Source organism: Rhincodon typus, chromosome 1 (assembly GCF_021869965.1).
Source record: "Rhincodon typus isolate 14 chromosome 1, sRhiTyp1.1, whole genome shotgun sequence".
Classification (NCBI taxonomy): Eukaryota; Metazoa; Chordata; class Chondrichthyes; order Orectolobiformes; family Rhincodontidae; genus Rhincodon; species Rhincodon typus.
In genome coordinates this window covers 1,023,756-1,044,201 of record NC_063332.1, presented here as the reverse complement: position 1 = coordinate 1,044,201, position 20,446 = coordinate 1,023,756, and the positions used below count along the sequence as shown (strand labels likewise).

The 20,446-nt window shown below is 43.7% G+C and overlaps 1 protein-coding gene across 1 annotated transcript in view; it reads right to left on the bottom strand.

Moving 5' to 3' along the window:
• Positions 1 to 405: 405 nt before the first annotated feature.
• Positions 406 to 20,446, bottom strand: part of LOC109923298 (F-box only protein 41-like) — a 100,755-nt gene continuing 80,714 nt past the window's right edge. Inside the window, exon 10 of the mRNA XM_048599487.1 lies at positions 406 to 574. Coding sequence (XP_048455444.1) covers positions 421 to 574 — 154 coding nt within the window. The 3' untranslated portion in view covers positions 406 to 420. The remainder of the gene's footprint in view (positions 575 to 20,446) is intronic.

Genomic DNA, 20,446 nt, shown 5'->3' with positions numbered 1-20,446 from the left:
CCGTTCAGCATCAACCAGAGTCCGGGAAGCATACTCTATCGGGCATTCCTCTCTGTTGGGCCAACCCTACCTCCATACCAACGGGGAGGCATCACTGCTTTTACACTTCCCAAAAGGCTGCTTCTTGACTGCATGTACATTTCCAAGACTGACCCTTTTTCAATAGCAGGTGTAAGGTTGCCAAGATGGAAGGCAGGTTGCATATGAATTTTTTGTTATAATACACTAACTGAAGGAAAGACCTAAGCTCCAGTACAGATGTGGGAGCCACAGCTCCTTTGATCACCCTCACTTTCTCTTCTAACGAGCGTAACCCAAGCAGGTCACTTGGGGCACCTGAAACACACATTTTCCTATCTAAGGCGTAACCCCACCTGGGAGAAACATTGAAGCACACCGTCCAAGTTCTCTAAGTGCTCTTTATTGGTCTTCCCAGTTATTAGCACACCATCCAGATAAATGGCAACCTAGGGTAGTTCTTGTAAAATGTTCTCCATGGCCCGCTGGAAGAGGGCGCCAGCTGATGATACCACAAATGGCAGTCTTGTATATTGGTATACAGTCCCCTGGCCTTCTGGAAATTCAGATACATCACATTTACCAGTTCCCCTGAGTCGACCGCACTTGTAATGTCCTCAAAGAATTCCAGTAAATTAGTTAAACATGACTTGCCTTTCATGAACCCATGCTGCGTCTGGCCAATGGGACAATTTCTATCTAGACGTCTCGCTATTTCTTCAAGCATTTTCCCCATTGAGCATCATTACTGAGTGACAATATCCTGCTTCTCCCCAAAATCCTTCCACGTTATTTTTGTCCGATTCAACATCAATGCTCTCTTGAATATTTCAACTGAACCTGCCTCCACTACATTTCCATGCAGTGCATTCTGTACCCTAACTATTCACTGAGTGAAAAGGTTATTTTTCACATAACTTGCTTCTTTTGTAGATCACTTTATGTCTATGCCCTCTTGTTTCTTTTTCCATGTGACCGAAAACAGCTTCTCCCTGTCTGCTCTGTCCAGCTCGCTCATGATTTTAAAACACCCAATCTCTTCTCAGCCTTCTTCTCTCCAGGGAAGATCATGTTTGACAAATTTAATTGCGTCCTTTGATGAGGTGACATAGGCAGTGGATCGATGAGATATAGCACTTGGGGCGAATGGGATCAAAGGTTATGCGGGGAAAGCAGAATGAGGTTATTGAGTTGCACGATCAACCATGATTGTGAAGAATGGCGGAGCAGGTTTGAAGGGCCAAATGGCTTCCTCCTGCTCCTATCTTCTATGTCTCTATACAGTGAATTGTGAGGATGATGCTGAATGATTTCAGACAGATATTGACAATTTGGCCAAATTAGCAGACACCTGACAAATGAATTTCAATGGTGCAGAAATGCATAAGTTCACATGTGACTTCACCTTTCGTATCAGCCTGACATGGGAGTCCTTCTCAAAAGCCTTACTAAAGTCACCCAATCATAGAGTCATACAGCACAGAAACAGACCCTTGGATCCTCCCAATCCATGCAGAATATAATACAAAACTACCTGCTCCTGGCCCATATCCCTCCAAACATTTCCTATTCAATATCCAACCAAATGTTATAATTGTACCCACATCCACCACTTAGAACATAGAACATAGAACAGCACAGCTCAGTACAGGCCCTTTGGCCCACGATGTTGTGCCAAACTTTTACCCGAAACCTAAGATCTATCTAACCTCTACCGCTACCTTATACTATCATCCTTATGCCTATCTAATAGCCGCTTAAATGCCACTTAAATGCCCCTAATGAGGCCGACTCCACTACCCTCTCCGGCAATGCATTCCACGCCCCTACCACTCTCTGAGTAAAGAACCTACCTCTGACGTCTCCCCGATATCTACCTCCTTTCACTTTAAAACTATGCCCCCTCATAAAAGCTACCTCCACCCTAGGAAAAAGTCTCTGGCTGTCCACTCTATCTATACCTCTGATCATTTTGTACACCTCTATCAAGTCACCTCTCATCCTTCGTCATTCTAAAGAGAGAAGACCTAGCTCTCTCAACCTTTCCTCATAAGACCCTCCCTCCATTCCAGGCAATATCCTGGTAAATCTCATCTTCACCTTTTCCAACGCTTCCACGTCTTTCCTGTAATGAGGTGACCAGAACTGGACACAATACTCCAGATGTGGCTGAACCAGGGTTTTGTATAGCTGGAGCATAACTTCTTGGCTCTTGAACTCAATCCCTCTATTAATGAAAGCTAACACACCATACGCCTTCTTAACAACTCTATCCACCTGGGTGGCAGCTTTCAGGGAACTGTGAACATGAACCCCAAGATCCCTCTGCTCCTCCACACTGCCAAGAATCTTTCCGTTAACCCTGTATTCTGCTTTCAAGTTTGTCCTTCCAAAATGAATCACCTCACACTTTTCAGGGTTAAACTCCATCTGCCACTTCTCAGCCCAGCTCTGCATCCTATCAGTGTCCCTTTGTAACCTAGAACAGCCCTCCGCACTGTCCACAACGTGACGCGCCTTCGTATCGTCCGCGAACTTGCTAATTCACCCTTCCACTCCTTCATCCAAATCATTCACAAAAGTCACAAATAGGAGAGGACCCAGAACAGACCCTTGTGGGACACCACTCGTAACTGAGCACCATGTTGAATATTTTCTGTCCACTACCACCCTTTGTCTTCTAAGGGTCAGCCAATTCTGAATCCAATCTGCCACATTTCCCCTATCCCATGCCTCCTTACCTTCTGCATGAGCCTACCATGGGGAAGCTTATCACACGCCTTACTTAAATCCATGTATACCACATCCACTGTTCCACCTTTATCCACGTGTTTGGTCACCTCTTCAAAGAATTCAATAAGGTTTGTGAGGCATGATCTACCCCTCACAAATCCATGCCGACTATCACGAATCAAACTGTGTCTTTCCAAGTGATCATAAATCCTGTCTCTCAGAGCCCTTTCCAATAATTTGCCCACCACTTACGTAAGATTAACTGGTCTGTAATTTCCGGGGTTATCCCTGTTCCATTTTTTGAACAAGGGAATGACGTTTGCCTCTTTCCAATCTTCCAGCACTATACCCGTGGACAGTGAAGATGAAAAGATCATCGCCAAAGGCCCTGCGATCTCGTCCCTCGCTTCCCATAGAATCCTTGGATAAATCCCATCAGGCCCGGGGGACTTATCTATCTTCAACTTCCTCAGAATTCCTAGCACATCTTCCTTACTGACATCAACCTCCTCGAGCCTACCTGCCTGTTTCACAACGTCCTCCTCTACAACTAGGTCCCTCTCAGTTGTGAATACTGAAGAAAAGTATTCATTAAGGACCTCTCCTATCCCTTTAGGCTCTGTGCACGAATTCCCTTTACAATCCTTGATCGGCCCTACCCTTTCTCTGGTCATTCTCTTGTTCTGCACATACGTGTAAAAAGCCTCGGAGTTTTCCTTGATCCTATCCGCCAAGGTTTTCTCATGCCCCCTTATAGCTCTCCTAAGCCCTTTCTTCAGCTCCTTCCTGGATAACTTGTATCCCTCTAGAGCCTTTTCCGTTCCTCTTTTCCTAAGAAGCCTCCTTCTTACACAAGCCTCCTTCTTCCTCTTAACCAGTTGTTCGACCTCTCTCGAGAACCATGGCTCCCTCACTCGACCGCATCTTCTCTGCCTGCTAGGGACAAACATATCGAGCACATGCAGTATGCATTCCTTAAACAATCTCCACATTTCTGTGGTGCTCTTCCTTGACAGCATCTGTACCCAATTTATGTTACCCAGTTCTTGCCTAACTGAATTGTAATTACCCTTCCCCCAGTTATAAACTTTACCCTGCCGTATGTACCTATCTTTATCCATGACTATTGTGAAAGAAACAGAGTTATGATCACTACTTCTTCAGGAAGGTCATTCCACACGCGAACCACCCTCTCTGTAAAAATTTTACCTCAAGTCTTTTTTAAATCTCTCTCCTCTCACCTTAAAAATGTGCTCCCCAGTCTTGAAATTCCCCGAAAAGACAACTACCATCAACTCTATCTATATCTCTCATTATTTTACAGACTTCTATCAGGTCACCTCTCAACCTCCTACGCTCCAGTGAAAAGAGTCCCAAGCCTATCCAGCCTTTGCTTATTACTCAAATCTTCCGTATCTGGCAAGATCCTGGTAAAACTCTTCTGAACCCTCTCCAGCTTGACAATGTCCTTCTTATAACTGGGCGACCAGAACTGGATACAGTATTCCAGAAGAGGCCTCACGAATGTCCTGTACAATCTCAACATAATGTCCCAACTCCTATACTCAAAGGACTGAGCAATGAAGGCGAGCGTGCCAAATGCCTTTTTAACCATCCGGTCCACAGGGGATGCAAACTTTAAACAAGTATGTTCCAGCACCCCTCGGTTCCTCTGTTCTACAACACCGCCCAAGGCCCTACCATTAATGGTATAAGCCCCATCCTTGTTAGTTTTACCAACATATATCCAGATTGAACTCCATCTGCCATTTTTCAGCCCATTGATCCATTTGACCAAGATCCCTTTGTAATTTGTATAAATGACAAACAAAAGAGGACCCTGAACCAATCCCTGTGGAACACCACTGGTCACAGGCCTCCAGTCTAAAAAGCAACCGTCCACCATTACTCTCTGTCTCCTGTCGTTAAGCTAATCATCCAATTGGCAAGCTCACCCTAAATCCCACGTGACCTAACTTTAATAATTAGTCTACCATGCTGCACCTTGTCAAAGGCTTTACTAAAATCCAAATAAACAACATCTACTGTAGTGTGAAGCTGGAGGAACATAGCAGATCAGGCAGCATCAGAGGAACAGGAAAGCTGACGTTTCGGGTCTTGACCCTTCTTCAGAAATGGGGGAGGGGAACGGGAGCTCCAAAATAAATAGGGAGAGGAGGGGTGGGGCTGGTGAAGATAGGTGGGATGGTGATACATTCCCCACCTCTCGTCTATTTATTTCAGAGCTCCCCTCCCCCTCCCCCATTTCTGAAGAAGGGTCACGACCCAAAACGTCAGCTTTCCTGCCCCTCTGATGCTGCCTGGCCTGCTGTGTTCCTCCAGCTCCACACTATTATCTCTGACTTCAACAGTTCTTACTATCTCTAAACAACATCTACTGCTCTGCCATCAACAACCTTAATGTTAACTTCCTAAAAAAACTCAAGCAAGTTTGTAATATGTGATTTTTCTCACACAAAACCATGCTGACCTATTTCTAATCAATTTTTGCCTCTCTAAATGTCCATAAATCCTATCTTTTATAATCACCTCCAACAAATTACCCACAACCAAAGTCAGACTCACAGGTCTATAGTTCCCCAGTTTCTCCTTACAACATTTCTTAAACAAAGGTACAATATTGGTCACAAAAACAAAGTTGCTGGAAAAGCTCAGCAGGTCTGGCAGCATCTGTGGAGGAGAAAACAGAGTTAACGTTTCGGGTCCGGTCACCCTTCCTCAGAACCTTCCAGCAACTTTGTTTTTGTTCCTGATTTACAGCATCCACAGTTCTTTTGGTACAATATTGGTCACTCTCCAGTCATCAGGCACCTCACCTGCAGTTATTGTTGACACAAATATTTCTGCAAAGGGTCTCGCAATTTCCTCCATCACTTCCCACAACATTCTGGGATACGTTAGATCAGGTCTCGTAGACTTATCCACCTTTATATTCTCTAAGACCTCCTGGGCTTCCTCTTCTGTAATATGAACTGTTTTTAAACATCAAAGTTTATTTCTCTGCATTCTCTAGACTCCATTTCTTTCTCCACAATAAAAACTGACGTAAAATATTAATTTAGTATCACTCCCATCTCCTCGGGTTCAACACAAAGACGACCTCCTTGATCTTTAAGAGGCCCAAACCTCTCTCTAGTTACCTTATTGCTCTTAATGTATCTGTAGAGTATCTTTGGATTATCCTTAACTTTACCTGCCAATGCTATCTCATATTCCCTCTTTGCCTTCCTGATTTCTCTCTTGGGAATGCCCCTACACTTTTTATATTGCTTAAGAGATTCAATTGAACCAAGTTGTCTATATCTTAAAATAAAAGATTCTCTTTTATTCTTGACTAGAACCAGAAAATCTTTGTTCTTCAATTGTTCCTTAGTCTTACCAGCCTTACCCTTCACTCTAACAGGTACAAAATGCCTCTGAACTCTCGTCATCACACTCTTGAACACCTCCCACTTGTCAGACGTCTTTTTACCTGCGAACAGTCTACTCCAATCAACTTTTGAATGTTCTTGTCTCATATGCTGGGTAGGGGAGGCCGAATCCCTCTGATAATTAAAATCAAAACACAAGTCCCAAGCTGTAACAGTGGGAGTGGAGGTCCTCTTCCAATAATTAAACGCGAAACACCCAGGGAAGTTTGCCTCACCTAAACTATTAAACTGTTACAGAGAAGGGAAGGTTAAATGAAAGAAAATCCTTGATATTCATCCTATAAATAACACTTTACTTATTTAACCCTAACGGTGAACAAACTAACAGAATTACTAACAAACCAAAAGATTCCCCCTTAAATACTAACTATTTCTTACCTGAACTAAATTCTACTGGTATGCTATTCCAATAAACTCAAGGCTCACTTATATAAACCCAAGTAATAAGAAAATAAATTAAAACTTAGTCTCTCAAAGTCTACAAGTCTTTCTTCTCCATTCACAAACGCCTTTCTTCCGCTGATCCGGCTGTCAGGGATGTTTTCTCTATGAAGTCTTCTGTGAGGACTCTTAGCCAGAAGTGCCATGTTGCCTTTGATGGAAAGATGGTGCTTTCTGAGAGAGCTTAGCGATTTCTTGTGAGAGCTAGGTGCTTAATTCTCAGATGGTGGTTCGCTCTCACACCGATTTTCAAAAACCTTCTCCTGGCACTTCAGGAGTGGAGCTGAGCAGTAGCGAACTGGAGGGCAGCCTGAGAAGGTAAGTGATATAAAAAAATGTCCCTTGGGGGTTTGCAGCCCACACTTCCTGAGCAGAGCTGAGTGGGAGCGAACCGGTGGGCAACCTGGGAAGGTAAAAGTTTCTGATTCTAAGTATTTCAACTGGGGGATCATGAAAAATGATGTCACAGAAAGGCTGTGATTTCATTGGCTAATAGGGAATCTGTTAAATTTGAACCTGTGTTAAATTGAATCTTTGTTAAATTATTGTTTATAACTTGCATGCAGATTGAGATAATAAGCAGAGATATAAAAAAGTTAAAATTTTTTTAAAAAGCCAAATTCAAAACTCATTAAATAAGGATGGAGGGTCAGGTGATGTGTTGTACCTGCATGATGTGGGAGCTGGCAGACCCCATCAAGGCTCCCAGTGACCACATCTGTAGTAAATGTTGGTTGCTTGAGGAACTCCGACTCAGAATTGCTGAGCTGGATTCTGAGCTTCAGACGTTGCGCCACATCAGGGAGGGGGAGAGTTTCTTGGACGCTGTGTTTCAGGAGACAGTCACACCCCTTAGACTAACTAACTTGAATTCAGCCAGTGGTCAGGGACAGGAAGGTGTGGCTGTGAGTGAGGCAAGTAGAGAGATCCAGGAACAAAAACAAAGTTGCTGGAAAAGCTCAGCAGGTCTGGCAGCATCTGTGAAGAAAAAATCAGATTTAATGTTTCGGGTCCGGTGACCCTTCCTCAGTTCTGAGAACTTTGTTTTTGTTCCTGATTTACAGCATCCGCAGTACTTCCAGTTTTTTTTTGAGGGATCCAGGAAGTAGAGTTGCAGGAACCTCAGCCCTTGTCCTTGTCCAACAGGTTCAAGAGTCTTACTCCCTCTGTGGATGGGAATGGGGACTACAGGGACAATGAGTGATTGACCACAGTACCATGGTGCAGGGAGCCATTCAAGTAGGTGGAGAGAAGAGAAATGTAGTTGTAATTGAGGATAGTATAGTTAGGGGCACAGACACTGTTCTCTGTGACCATGCTCGAGAGTCCCGAAGGTTGTGTTGCCTACCTGGTGCTTGTGTTTGGGATATCTCATCTGGGCTGCAGAGGAACTTGGAGTGGGAGGTTAAAGATCCAGTTGTCGTGGTCCACATAGGTACCAACAACACAGCCAAAACTAGGACAGAGGTTCTGCTAAGGGAGTATGAACAGCTAGGAGCTAAATTAAAAAGCAGAACAAAATGCGTGGCTTAAAGATTGGTGTGGGAGAAATGGGTTTAAATTCATGGGAGATAGCAAGAAATGCAGATGTTGGAGTCAGAGTCAATACAGTGTGGAGCTGGAGAAACACAGCAGGTCAGGCAGCATCAGAGGAGACACTGGCACCAGTACTGGGGAAGAAGGGACCCGTTATGATCAGATGGTCTTCGTCTGAATCATGCTGGGACCAGAGTCCTTGCGAATTGTGTAACTAGGGCTGTAGACAGGGCTTTAAATTAAATGGTGGGATGGGAAGAGGGTTCAGTTGTAGGGGAAATTAGAAAACCCAAATTAAAGGAGGAGGTAAGAGTGCAGGTTAGCGATGTGGCAGATGATTACCAGACAATAAAGGTGAGGGACAGAACAGGTGAATGTCTTCATGCACCAAGGATTTATAGAGTAGGAATTATTTTTTTCTATTCATTTGTGGGATGTAGACGTCGCCGGCTGGCCAGCATTTCTTGCCCATCCCTAGTAGACCATATGTAAAAGCTTTGTATCTGAATGGACGAAGCATTTGAAACAAAATTAATGACTTAACGGTGCAAATAGAAACAAAAGGGTGCAATTTGGTAGCGATTACTAAGACGTGGTTACAAGGAGACCAGGTCTGGGAATTTAATATCCAAGGGTATTCAGCATTTTGGACAGATAGACTGAAAAGAAAAGGAGGTAGTGTAGCTTTGCTAGTGAAGGAAGGGATCAGTGCTGTAATGAGAAATGACATAAGCACAGACAATCAAGTTGTGGAATCAGTCTGGGTAGAAATAAGAAACAGCAAAGGGAAGAAGTACTTGGTATGAGTAATCAATAGGTCCTCAAACAGTAGTTCTGCAGTGGGGCACAGTATAAACCAGGAAATATTAGAGGCTTGCAAGAAAGGTAATGATAATAATTATGGGTGATTTTAACATGCACATAGATTGGAAGAATCAAATTGGTAAGGGTAGCCTGGAGGCACAGTTCATTGAATGTATTAGAGATTGTTTCTCGCAGCAATATGTTGTGGAACCAACGAGGGAGCAGGTTACTCTGGAGTTGGTATTGTGTAATGAGGAGAGATTAATTGATGACAACATAGTTAAGGATCCTCTAGGCAGTAGTGACCATAGTATGACAGAATTCAAAATTTAGTTTGGGGGTGAGAAAGTGTAGTCTCACAGTAGTGTTCTGGAATTAAACAAAGTAAGTTACATAGGCATACATATCTAAGCCTTAAAAACATTCAGTGAGGAAGCCTCAACTATTTCACTGGGCAGGGAATTCCACAGATTCACAACCCTTTGGGTGAAGAAATTCCTCCTCAATTCAGTTCTAAATCTGCTCCCCCTAATTTTGAGGCTATGTTGTTCTAGTTTCACCCGCCAGTGGAAACAACCTCTCTGTTTCTATCTTATCTATTCCCTTCATAATTTTATATTTTTCTATTAGATCCCTCCTCATTTTTCTAAATTCTTATGAGTATGAGTTTACTCAAACTTTCTTCATAAGCCAACACTCTCAACTCCAGAATCAACCTAATGAATCTCCTCTGCACCCCCTCTAGTACCAGTACATCCTTTCTCAACTAAGGAGACCAAAACTGCACACAGTTTTCTAGGTGTGGCCTCAACAGTACCCTACACAGCTGCAACATAACCTCCCTGCTTTTAAACTCAATCCCTCTAGCAATAAAAGAACAAAAGAGAAGTATGGCACAAGAACAGGCCTTTGGCCCTCTAAGCCTGTGCCAATCATAATGGAGATAAGGAGAAACTTCTTCAGCCAGACAGTGGTGCATCTATGGAATTCACTGCCACAGAAGGCTGTGGAGGCCAGGTCATTGAGTACATTTAAGACTGAGATAGATAGGTTCTTGATTATCAAGGGGATCAAGGATTACGGAGAGAAAGCAGGAGAATGGGTTTAAGGAATTTATCAGCCATGACTGAATGGCGGAGCAGACTCAATGGGCCAAATGGCCTAATTTCTGCTCCTATGTCTTATGGTTTTATTATGCACCGACTAAACTAAAAAACAAACCTTCTTCCTTTATTCGGTCCTTATCACTCTATTCCCTCCATGTTTATGTACCCATCCAGGTGTCTCTTAAATGTCACTAATGTGCCTGCTTCCACCACCACCTCTGGCAGTGCATTCCAGGCTCCTACCACTCTCTGCATGAAAAACTTTCCTCGCACACATCCCTTAAACTTTTGCCCTCTCACCTTGAACCTATGCCCCCTCACAATTGAAACTTCAACCCCGGGAAAGAGCCTCTGACTATCCACCCTTCCTATGCCTCTCATAATTTTGTAGACTTCTATCAGATCTCCTCTCAGCCACCGTCTTTCCAGTGAAAACAATCCTAGTCTTCTTAACCTTTCCTCATAGGCAATGCCCTCGAGACCGAAGAACCATCTCTTTCTGGCATCTCTCCTTCTGGTAATGTGGCAACCAAAACTGCACACAATACTCCAAATGCGGCCTAACAAGAGTTTGATATAGCAGCAACATGTTTTGCCAACTCTGGTACTCCATGCCCTGGTTAATGAAGGCAAGCATGCCATATGCCTTATTAATCACTTTGGCCACCTGTGTTGCCACTTTTAGGGAACTGTGGACCTGCATACCCAGATCCACCTGTATGTTAATGTGCCTAAGGGCTCAAAATTCCATTTGCCATCTGAATTACCTGTTGTACCTGCAAACCAAACTTCTGCAATTCATGCACAAGGACACCCAGGTCCCTTTGCAGAGCAGCATGCTGCAATTTTTTATCATTCAAGTAATAGTCCCCTTTACTGTTATTCCTACCAAAATGGATAACTTCACATTTACCAACATTAAATTCCATCTGCCAAACCTTTGCCCACTCACTTAAACAAGGAGGTCAAGGTCAATATAAAGTCAAAAACTAAGGTATACCACATTGCAAAGACCAGTGGCAGGCAGGAAGATTGGGAAACTTTCAAACATAAACAAAGGGATACTAAAAAAAATTAATAAAAAGAGGTAAGGTAAATTATGAAAGAAAATGAGCACAAAATATCAAAAAGGATAGCAAAAACTTCCATAGGAATATCAAGGGAAGAGGTCCCTTGGCCGATGAAATGGGAGATTTGATAGTGGGGAACAATAAAATGGCAGAGATGCTAAATCAATACTTTGCCTCAGTTTTCACAGTGGAGGACAAAGTCAGTGGCAACAGATAGGGCAGAAATTAGAACAATCAACATTGATTTATTCCTAAACAGGATGAGGGAGTCACTGGCTGGGCAGCATTTATTGCCCATCCCTAATTGCGTGGAAGACAGTTAAGAGTCAAACACATTGCTGTGGGTCTGGAGTCACATGTAGGCCAGACCAGTAGGGATGGCAGTTTCCTCCCCCAAAGGACATTAGTGAACGAGATGGGTTTTCCAACAATCAAAGAACAAAGAACAAAGAAAATTACTGCACAGGAACAGGCCCTTCGGCCCTCTAAGCCTGCGCCGATCCAGATCTTCTACCTAAACCTGTCGCCTATTTTCCAAGGATCTGTATCCCTCTGCTCCCTGCCCATTCATGTATCTGTCTAGATACATCTTAAATGACGCTATCGTGCCCGCCTCTACCACCTCCACTGGCAACGCGTTCCAGGCACCCACCACCCTCTGCGTAAAGAACTTTACACGCATATCTCCCTTAAACTTTTCCCCTCTCACCTTGAAATCGTGACCCCTAGCAATGGAGTCCCCCACTCTGGGAAAAAGCTTCTTGCTATCCACCCTGTCTATACCGCTCATGATTTTGTAGACCTCAGTCAGGTCCCCCCTCAACCTCCGTCTTTCTAATGTAAATAATCCTAATCTACTCAACCTCTCTTCATAGCTAGCGCCCTCCATACCAGGCAACATCCTGGTGAACCTCCTCTGCACCCTCTCCAAACCATCCACATCCTCTGGGTAATGTGGCGACCAGAACTATACGCAGAATTCCAAATGTGGTCGAACCAAAGTCCTATACAACTGTAACATGACCTGCCAACTCTTGTACTCAATACCCAGTCCGATGAATGAAAGCATGTCGTATGCCTTCTTGACCACTCTATCGACCTGCGTTGCCACCTTCAGGGTACAATGGACCCGAACACCCAGATCTCTCTGTGCATCAATTTTCCCCAGGGCTTTTCCATTTACCGTATAGTTCGCTCTTGAATTGGATCTTCCAAAATGCATCACCTCGCATTTGCCTGGATTGAGCTCCATCTGCCATTTCTCCGCCCAACTCTCCAATCTATCTATATTCTGCTGCATTCTCCGACTATCTTCACTATCTGCTACTCCACCAATCTTAGTGTCATCTGCAATCTTGCTAATCAGACCATCTATACCTTCCTCCAGATCATTTATGTATATCACAAACAACAGTGGTCCCAACACGGATCCCTGTGGAACACCACTGGTCACAGTTCTCAATTCTGAGAAACTCCCTTCCACGACAACTCTCTGTCTCCTGTTGCCCAGCCAGTTCTCTATCCACCCAGCTAGTACACCCTGGACCCCGTGCAACTTCACTTTCTCCATCAGCCTACCATGGGGAACCTTATCAAACGCCTTACTGAAGTCCATGTGTATGACATCTCGAGCCCTTCCCTCATCTACCAACTTTGTCACTTCCTCAAAGAATTCTAACATGGTGGGAAGACATGACCTTCCCTGCACAAAACCATGCTGCCCATTTTCCTCCAGGGGTAAATAGATCCGATCCCTCAGTATCTTCTCCAGCAGCTTTCCCACCACTGACGTCAGGCTCACCGGTCTATAACTACCTCACAGGTATAGGGCGGCACGGTGGCACAGTGGTTAGCATGGCTGCCTCACAGTGCCAGGTACCCGGGTTTGATTCCAGCCTCGGCGACTGTCTGTGTGGAGTTTCCACATTCTCCTTGTGTCTGCGTGGGTTTCCTCTGGGTGCTCCAGTTTCCTCCCACAGTCCAAAGATGTGCAAGTTAGGTGAATTGGCCATGCTAAATTGCCCGTAGTGTTCAGGGATGTGTAGATTAGGTGGGTTATAGGGGGATGGGGCTGGGTGGGTGATCTGAGGTTCAGTGTGGACTTGTTGGGTCGAAGGGCCTGTTTCCACACTGTAGGGGTTCTTTGATTCTATGATACCTGGATTATCCTTTCTACCCTTCTTAAACAAGGGGACAACATTAGCAATTCTCCAGTCCTCCGGGACCTCACCCTGCTCAAGGAGGCTGCAAAGATATCTGTTAAGGCCCCAGCTTTTTCCTCTCTCACTTCCCTCACTAACCTGGGATAGATCCCATCCGGACCTGGGGACTCGTCCACTCTAATGCCTTCTAGAATACCCAACACTTCCTCCCTCCTTATGCCGACTTGACCGAGAGTAATCAAACATCTATCCCTAACCTCAACATCCGTCATGTCCCTCTCCTTGGTGAATACCGACGCAAAGTACTCATTAAGAATCTCACTCATTTTCTCTAACTCCTCGCATAGCTTCCCTCCTTTGTGCTTGAGTGGACGAACCCTTTCTCTGGTTACCCTCTTGCTCCTTATGTATGAATAAAAGGCTTTGGGATTTTCCTTAACCCTGTTTAATAAAGATATTTCATGACCCCTTTTAGCCCTCTTAATTCCTCGTTTCAGATTGGTCCTACTTTCCCGATATTCTTCCAAAGCTTCGTCTGTTTTCAGTCGCCTAGACCTTATGTATGCTTCCTTTTTCCTCTTTGCTAGTCTCACAATTTCACCTGTCATCCATGGTTCCCTAATCTTGCCCTTTCTATCCCTCATTTTCACAGGGACATGTCTGTCCTGCACTCTAATCAACCTCTCTTTAAAAGCCTTCCACATATCAAATGTGGATTTATCCTCAAACAGCTGCTCCCAATCCACATTCCCCAGCTCCTGCCTAATTTTGCTATGATTGGCCTTCCCCCAATTTAGCACTCTTCCTTTAGGACCACTCTCGTCTTTGTCCACCAGTATTCTAAAACTTACGGAACTGTGATCACTATTCCCAAAGTAATCCCCTACTGAAACTTCAACCACCTGGCCGGGCTCATTCCCCAACACCAGGTCCAGTATGGCCCCTTCCCGAGTTGGACTATTTACATATTGCTCTAGAAAACCCTCCTGGATGCTCCTTACAAATTCTACTCCATCTACACCCCTAACACTGAGTCAATCCCAGTCAATGTTGGGAAAATTAAAATCTCCCATCACCACCACCCTGTTGCTCCTACATCTTTCCATAATCTGTCTACATATTTGCACCTCTATCACACGTTCGCTGTTGAGAGGCCTGTAATACAGCCCCAACATGGTTCCAGTCCTGCCCAGGCGTAGACCGTCCGATTTGTAATAGTCCCACCTCCCCCAGAACCGGTCCCAATGTCCCAAAAATCTGAACCCCTCCCTCCTGCACCATCTCTCAAGCCACTCATTTATCTTGCCTATTCTTTCATTTCTACTCTGACTAGCACGTGGCACTGGTAGCAATCCTGAGATTACTACCTCTGAGGTCCTACTTTTTAACTTGGCTCCTAACTCCCTAAATTCTGCTTGTAAGACCTCATCCCGTTTTTTACCTATATCATTGGTGCCTATATGCACCACGACAGCTGGCTGTTCACCTTCCCCCTTCAGAATGTCCTGCAGTCGATCTGAGACATCCCTGACCCGTGCACCTGGGATGCAACATACCATTCGGGAGTCTCATTTTCGACCACAGAACCGCCTATCTACTCCCCTTACAATCGAATCCCCTCTGACTATTGCTCTTCCGCTCTTTTTCCCGCCCTTCTGTACAGCAGAGCCAGCCACGGTGCCATGAACCTGGCTACTGCTGCCTTCCCCTGGTGAGCCATCTCCCCCAACATTATCCAAAACCGTATACCTGTTTTGGAGGCAGATGACCGCAGGGGACACCTGCATTGCCTTGCTGCTTTTTCTCTGCATTTTGGTCACCCATTTCCTTTCTCCCTCAGCAATCCTAATCTGCGGTGTGACCAATTTGCTAAACATGCCATCCACGACTTCCTCAGCATCACGGATGCTCCAAAATGAGTCCATCCGCAGCTCCAGAGCCGTCATGCGGTCTGACAAGAGCTTCAGCTGGACACACTTCCTGCACGTGTAGGAGTCAGGGACATCAGCCGCGTCCCTGAGCTCCCACATTGGGCAATCGACAATGGATTCATGGTCATCATTAGACTCTTAATTCCAGATACCTATTGAATTCAAATTCCACCATCTGCCATGGTGGGATTCGACCCCGAGTCCCCAGAATGTTATCTGGGTGTCTGGATTAACAGTCCAGCAATAACACCACTTGGCCATCGCCTCCCCCGAGGTACTCACCAAACTATTATGATTCATTAGGGCAGACAAGTCCTCCAGGCCTGATGACCTACATCCTGGGGTGTTAAAGGAAGTGGCAGTGGACATAGTGGATCCATTGGTTTCAATATTCCAAAACTCCCTGGACATGGGAAAGGTTCCAGTGAATTGGAAAAATGCTAATACAATGTCCTTAGTCAAAGAAAGAGGGAGGCAATATGTGGGACTTTACACACTGGTTAGTTTGGCACTTGTTGTTGGCAAGGTATTAAAATCAATTAGCAAGGAAGCAATATCAGGACATTTGGAAAGTCAAAACACTACCCATCAGAATTAACATGGTTTTATGAAAGGCTTATCACATTTGACTAATTTGCTAGAGTTCTTCGAAGCAAAGTGGATCATGGGGATCCTGTAAATATAACATATCTGGACTTCCTGAAAGCATTTGATAAGGTGCTGCATAAAAGGTTAATTCACAAGGTTGGATCATATGGAATTAGGGGTAATTTATTAGCTTGGATAGGTGACCAGCTGATTGACAGAAGACAGAGAGTCAGGATAAATTTTTTTTCTGGATGGCAAGAAGAAACACGTGGGGTGCCACAGGGTTCGGTCCTTGGGCCCCAGCTATTTACAATCTACATTAACAACTTGGATAGAAGGATAGAAGGCTCTATGGTGAAATTTGCAGATGACTCAAAAATATGAGGGATAGTAAATTGCAATGAGGACATAAGAACAATACAAATAGATATAGATAGTTTAGGAGAGTGGGCCAAAAAGTGGCAGACGGAGTAAGTGCAAGGTCATGCATTTTGGTTGGCAAAATAGGAAGGTGACCTACTATCTAAACGGGGAGAGACTTCGGGGTGCTCCGGTGCAGAGGGATTTGGGTGTCCTTGTTAATGAGTCACAGAAAACTAGCACGCAGGTACAGCAGATAATAAAGAAAGCGAATGGAATGTTGGCTTTTATAGCTAAAGGAATAGAACATAAAGGTAAGGAAGTATTGTTGCAACTATCCATGGCATTGGTGAGACCACACCTGGATTATTGTTCACAGTTTTGGTCCCCTTAGTTGAGTAAATATGTGGTGGAATTGGAGGCAGTTTACAGGAGGTTTACCAGATTGATCCCAGAGATGAGGGATTTGTCATATCAAGAGAGATTGAATAGTTTAAGTCTGTACTTTCTGGAATTTAGATGAATGAAGGGAGATCAAATTGAGGTCTTCAAGATGATAAAAGGTATAGATGTGGAACAGATGCTTCCTCTTTTGGGGCATTCTAGGATGAGGGGTCATAGTCTTAGGATAAGGGGTAGCAAATTTAAAACAGAGTTGAGGAGAAATTACTTCTCCCAAAGGGTTGTGAAAATGTGGAATTCGCTACCACAAAGCACAGTGGATGCTGGGACAGTGAGTAAATTTAAGAAGGAGTTAGACAGATTTTTAATTAGTAATGGGTTGAAGGGTTATGAGGGTGAGGAGCATATCAGCCATGATCAAATGGTGGAGCAGACTTTGATGGGCCTCATGGCCTAATTCTGCTGCTATATATTATGAACATATAAACTTATATACCTTGGATGATGTATCAATTTTCTTACAATAGCATTGGCTCGTGGATGTCGAAACCATCAGATTTAAATTCAATTGGCTTTCAATCGCTAAATACGTGATTTAAATTAATTGGTTGATTCCAGCTAGTTGCCAAAACATCAAAACAAGCCTAAGGTTTCCAAGCACACAGTCAATTGACATGTTTCCTTTTCAGAACTGATTGTACATCTTGAGCTACACACAGGCACATTTTTTCCCCCTGTGTAAATCTCTAAGCTCAAAAAGCACTTTACCTCTAAAAGGGACCATGCACACTTCCCCCCTATGATTTTTACAAACAAATTTTAGCTTCCTGCCTTCCAATTCATGAGTACTCTACACAACTTCGTAACACCGCCCTCTCTTAACAAAAAAAACCATCATCATGAAAAGATGGCTTCATTTTTTTTCTCTAAATCTTAACACCATTATTGCAAGGTACAAAGGTCAGTAATCTAAAGGTACACCGTTCACACTAATTCTGCATACTTATATAACATTGGACCATAATGGTTCTACCTTATCTACACATTTCCTTTTAAACCCGTGATAACGCATCAGCAGTAACATTCTTATGACCTGCAACATGTACAATCTGTACATTAATAGCCTGTAACATAAGACACCAACAAATAGTCTGGTATTTTTGTCCTTAAATCTTTCCAAAAAGGTGAGAAGGTTGTGGTCTGTATACACAACTGTCTCCGAAACAATGTAACATAAACATTAAAATGTTGTAGGGCCAGTGCAAACTCATTTGATCCATTTTGGAAGGTTGAATTTAAATGCAGAATACAGGGTTAATGGCTGGATTCTTGGCAGTGTGGAGGAACAGAGGGATCTTGGGTTCCACGTCCACAGATCCCTCAAAGTTGCTACCCAAGTTGATAGGGTTGTTAAGAAGGCGTATGGTGTGTTGGCTTTCATTGGCAGGGGAATTGAGTTTAAGAGCCACGAGGTTATGCTGCAGCTCTATAAAACACTGGTTAGACCACACTTGGAATATTGTGTTCAGTTCTGGTTGCCTCATTATGGGAAAGATGTGGAAGCTTTAGAGAGGGTGCAGAGGAGATTTACCAGGATGCTGCCTGGACTGGAGGGCAGGTCTCATGAGGAAAGATTGAGGGAGCCAGGGCTTTTCTCATTGGAGTGAAGAAGGATGAGAAGTGACTTGACGGAGGTGTACAAGATGATGAGAGGCATAGATAGAGTGGATAGCCAGAGACTTTTTCCAAGGGCGGAAATGACTATTATGAGGGGGCATAATCTTAAGGTGATTGGAGGAAGGTATAGGGAAGATGTCAGAGGTAGGTTCTTCGTACAGAAAGTGTGGAATGCGCTGCCAGCAGTGGTAGTGAAGTCAGATACTTTAGAGACTATTAAGTGACTCTTGGATAGGCACATGGAGGACAATAAAATGTAGGGAATGCAGTGTAGTTTGATCTTAGTAGGATAATAGGTCGGCACAACATCATGGGCCGAAGGGCCTGTACTGTGCTGTACTGTTCTATGTTCTAACTCTTTTTCAATGGTGGAGTATTTTCTCTCATGAGTATTGAGTTTCTTTCAAAAATAACCAATTGGACTTTCAATTCCGCAATGATCCTCCTCCATCAACACAGCTCCAACTCCTACATCGCTGGAATCTTTCGAGACTTTAAAGGGCTTCAAGAAATTTGGTGTGGGTAAAACTGGTGTGGTGGTTAACACAACCTTTAAGTTCTTAAATGCTTCCTGGCATTGTTTGATCAACTGAAATTTTGTACTTTTCTTTAGCAAATCCGTCAGCGGTGCCACCATGCTACTAAAGTTTGGTACTAACTTCCAGTAGAATCCGCTCAGTCCAAAAATTGAAGCACATTTTTCTTCGAGGATGGTCTTGGAAATTCCTCGATGGCCCTCATCTTCACATTCCTTAGAGTCATCCTTCCACGTCCGAGGATGTATCCCAAGAATGTCACTTCTGCCTTCCCGAATTCAGTTTTTGCTAAATTTATAACCAGTTTTGCCTCCCGTACTATCAAACAGCTCAGCCAAATGCATCGAATGTTCTTTCCATGAATGGCTAAAGATCACAAATTCATCTAAATAGACGACACAATTAGTCAATCCTGTCACAACTCTGTTCAGAAATCTTTGAAATGTGACTGGTGCGTTCTTCATTCCAAAGGGCATTACTTTAAATTAATATAGCCCATTTGGGGTTACAAACACAGAAACTTCTTTCAGTCTCTCCAACAAAGGTATTTGCCAATAACCACAAAGTAAGTCTAATTTTGTGACGTAAGTGGTTTGTCCAACTTTTTCCACACAGTCCTCCAGCCTTGGAATTGGGTATGAGTCCAATTTAATCATGGCATTAACCTTTCAATAATCCAAGCAGAATCACTGAGTACCATCAGGTTTTTGGCAAACTCCATTTGCTTTGACTCGGCTCGATGTTGTTTTCTTGGAGCATCACTTCCACTTCCTTATGTACCTGTGCGGCTTTGAGAGAATTAAACTTGTAGGGGTATTGTTTTATTGGAACAGCATTCCTTACTTCAACCTCATGTACTGTAATATTGGTCCTCCCCATTCTATTCCTGCATATATCCTCATATTGCCTTTCAATTCAGTTCTCTGTTCCTTAGACAGATGGGTCAAAATCCTATCCCATTCTCCAAGGACATCTCATTATTTAACTTATTGTGAGGCACTTGAAAATCCAAAACATCTGGATTTGATTCCTCATTCTGAGGGGCAGTAAGTAATAGCTGTTTCTCTGGTTCTCTTTATTTGTTCACAGGATGAGGGCATCGCTGGCTAGGCAGTATTTATTGCCTATCCATAATTGCCCAGAGGACAGTTAAGAGTCAACCACATTGCTGTGGGTCTGGAGTCACATGTAGGCCAGACCAGGAAAGGATAGCAGTTCCTTCCCGAAAGGACATTAGTGAACCAGATGGGTTTTTCCAACAATCGACAATGGATTCACAGTTATCATCAGACTCTTAATTTCAGATATTTTTATTGAATTCAAATTCCTCTATCTGCTGTTGCGAGATTCAACCCGGGACCCCAGAACGTTATCTGGGTCTCTGGATTAACACTCTAGCTTTAATACCATTAGGCCATTGCCTCCCCCGTCCCTGTCATATCCTATAAAGTTTTTTCCTATCTGGCATCTTGACCAGATAATTCACCTGACTCAACCTCTTCTAAATCTGATAGGGACCACTAAACTTTGCTTTGAAAGGATTTCCTAGAACTGGTAACAGCACCAATACTGTATTCCCGAGCGCAAATATAAAAATTTTAGATTTCTTATCTGCTTCTTCCTTCATTTA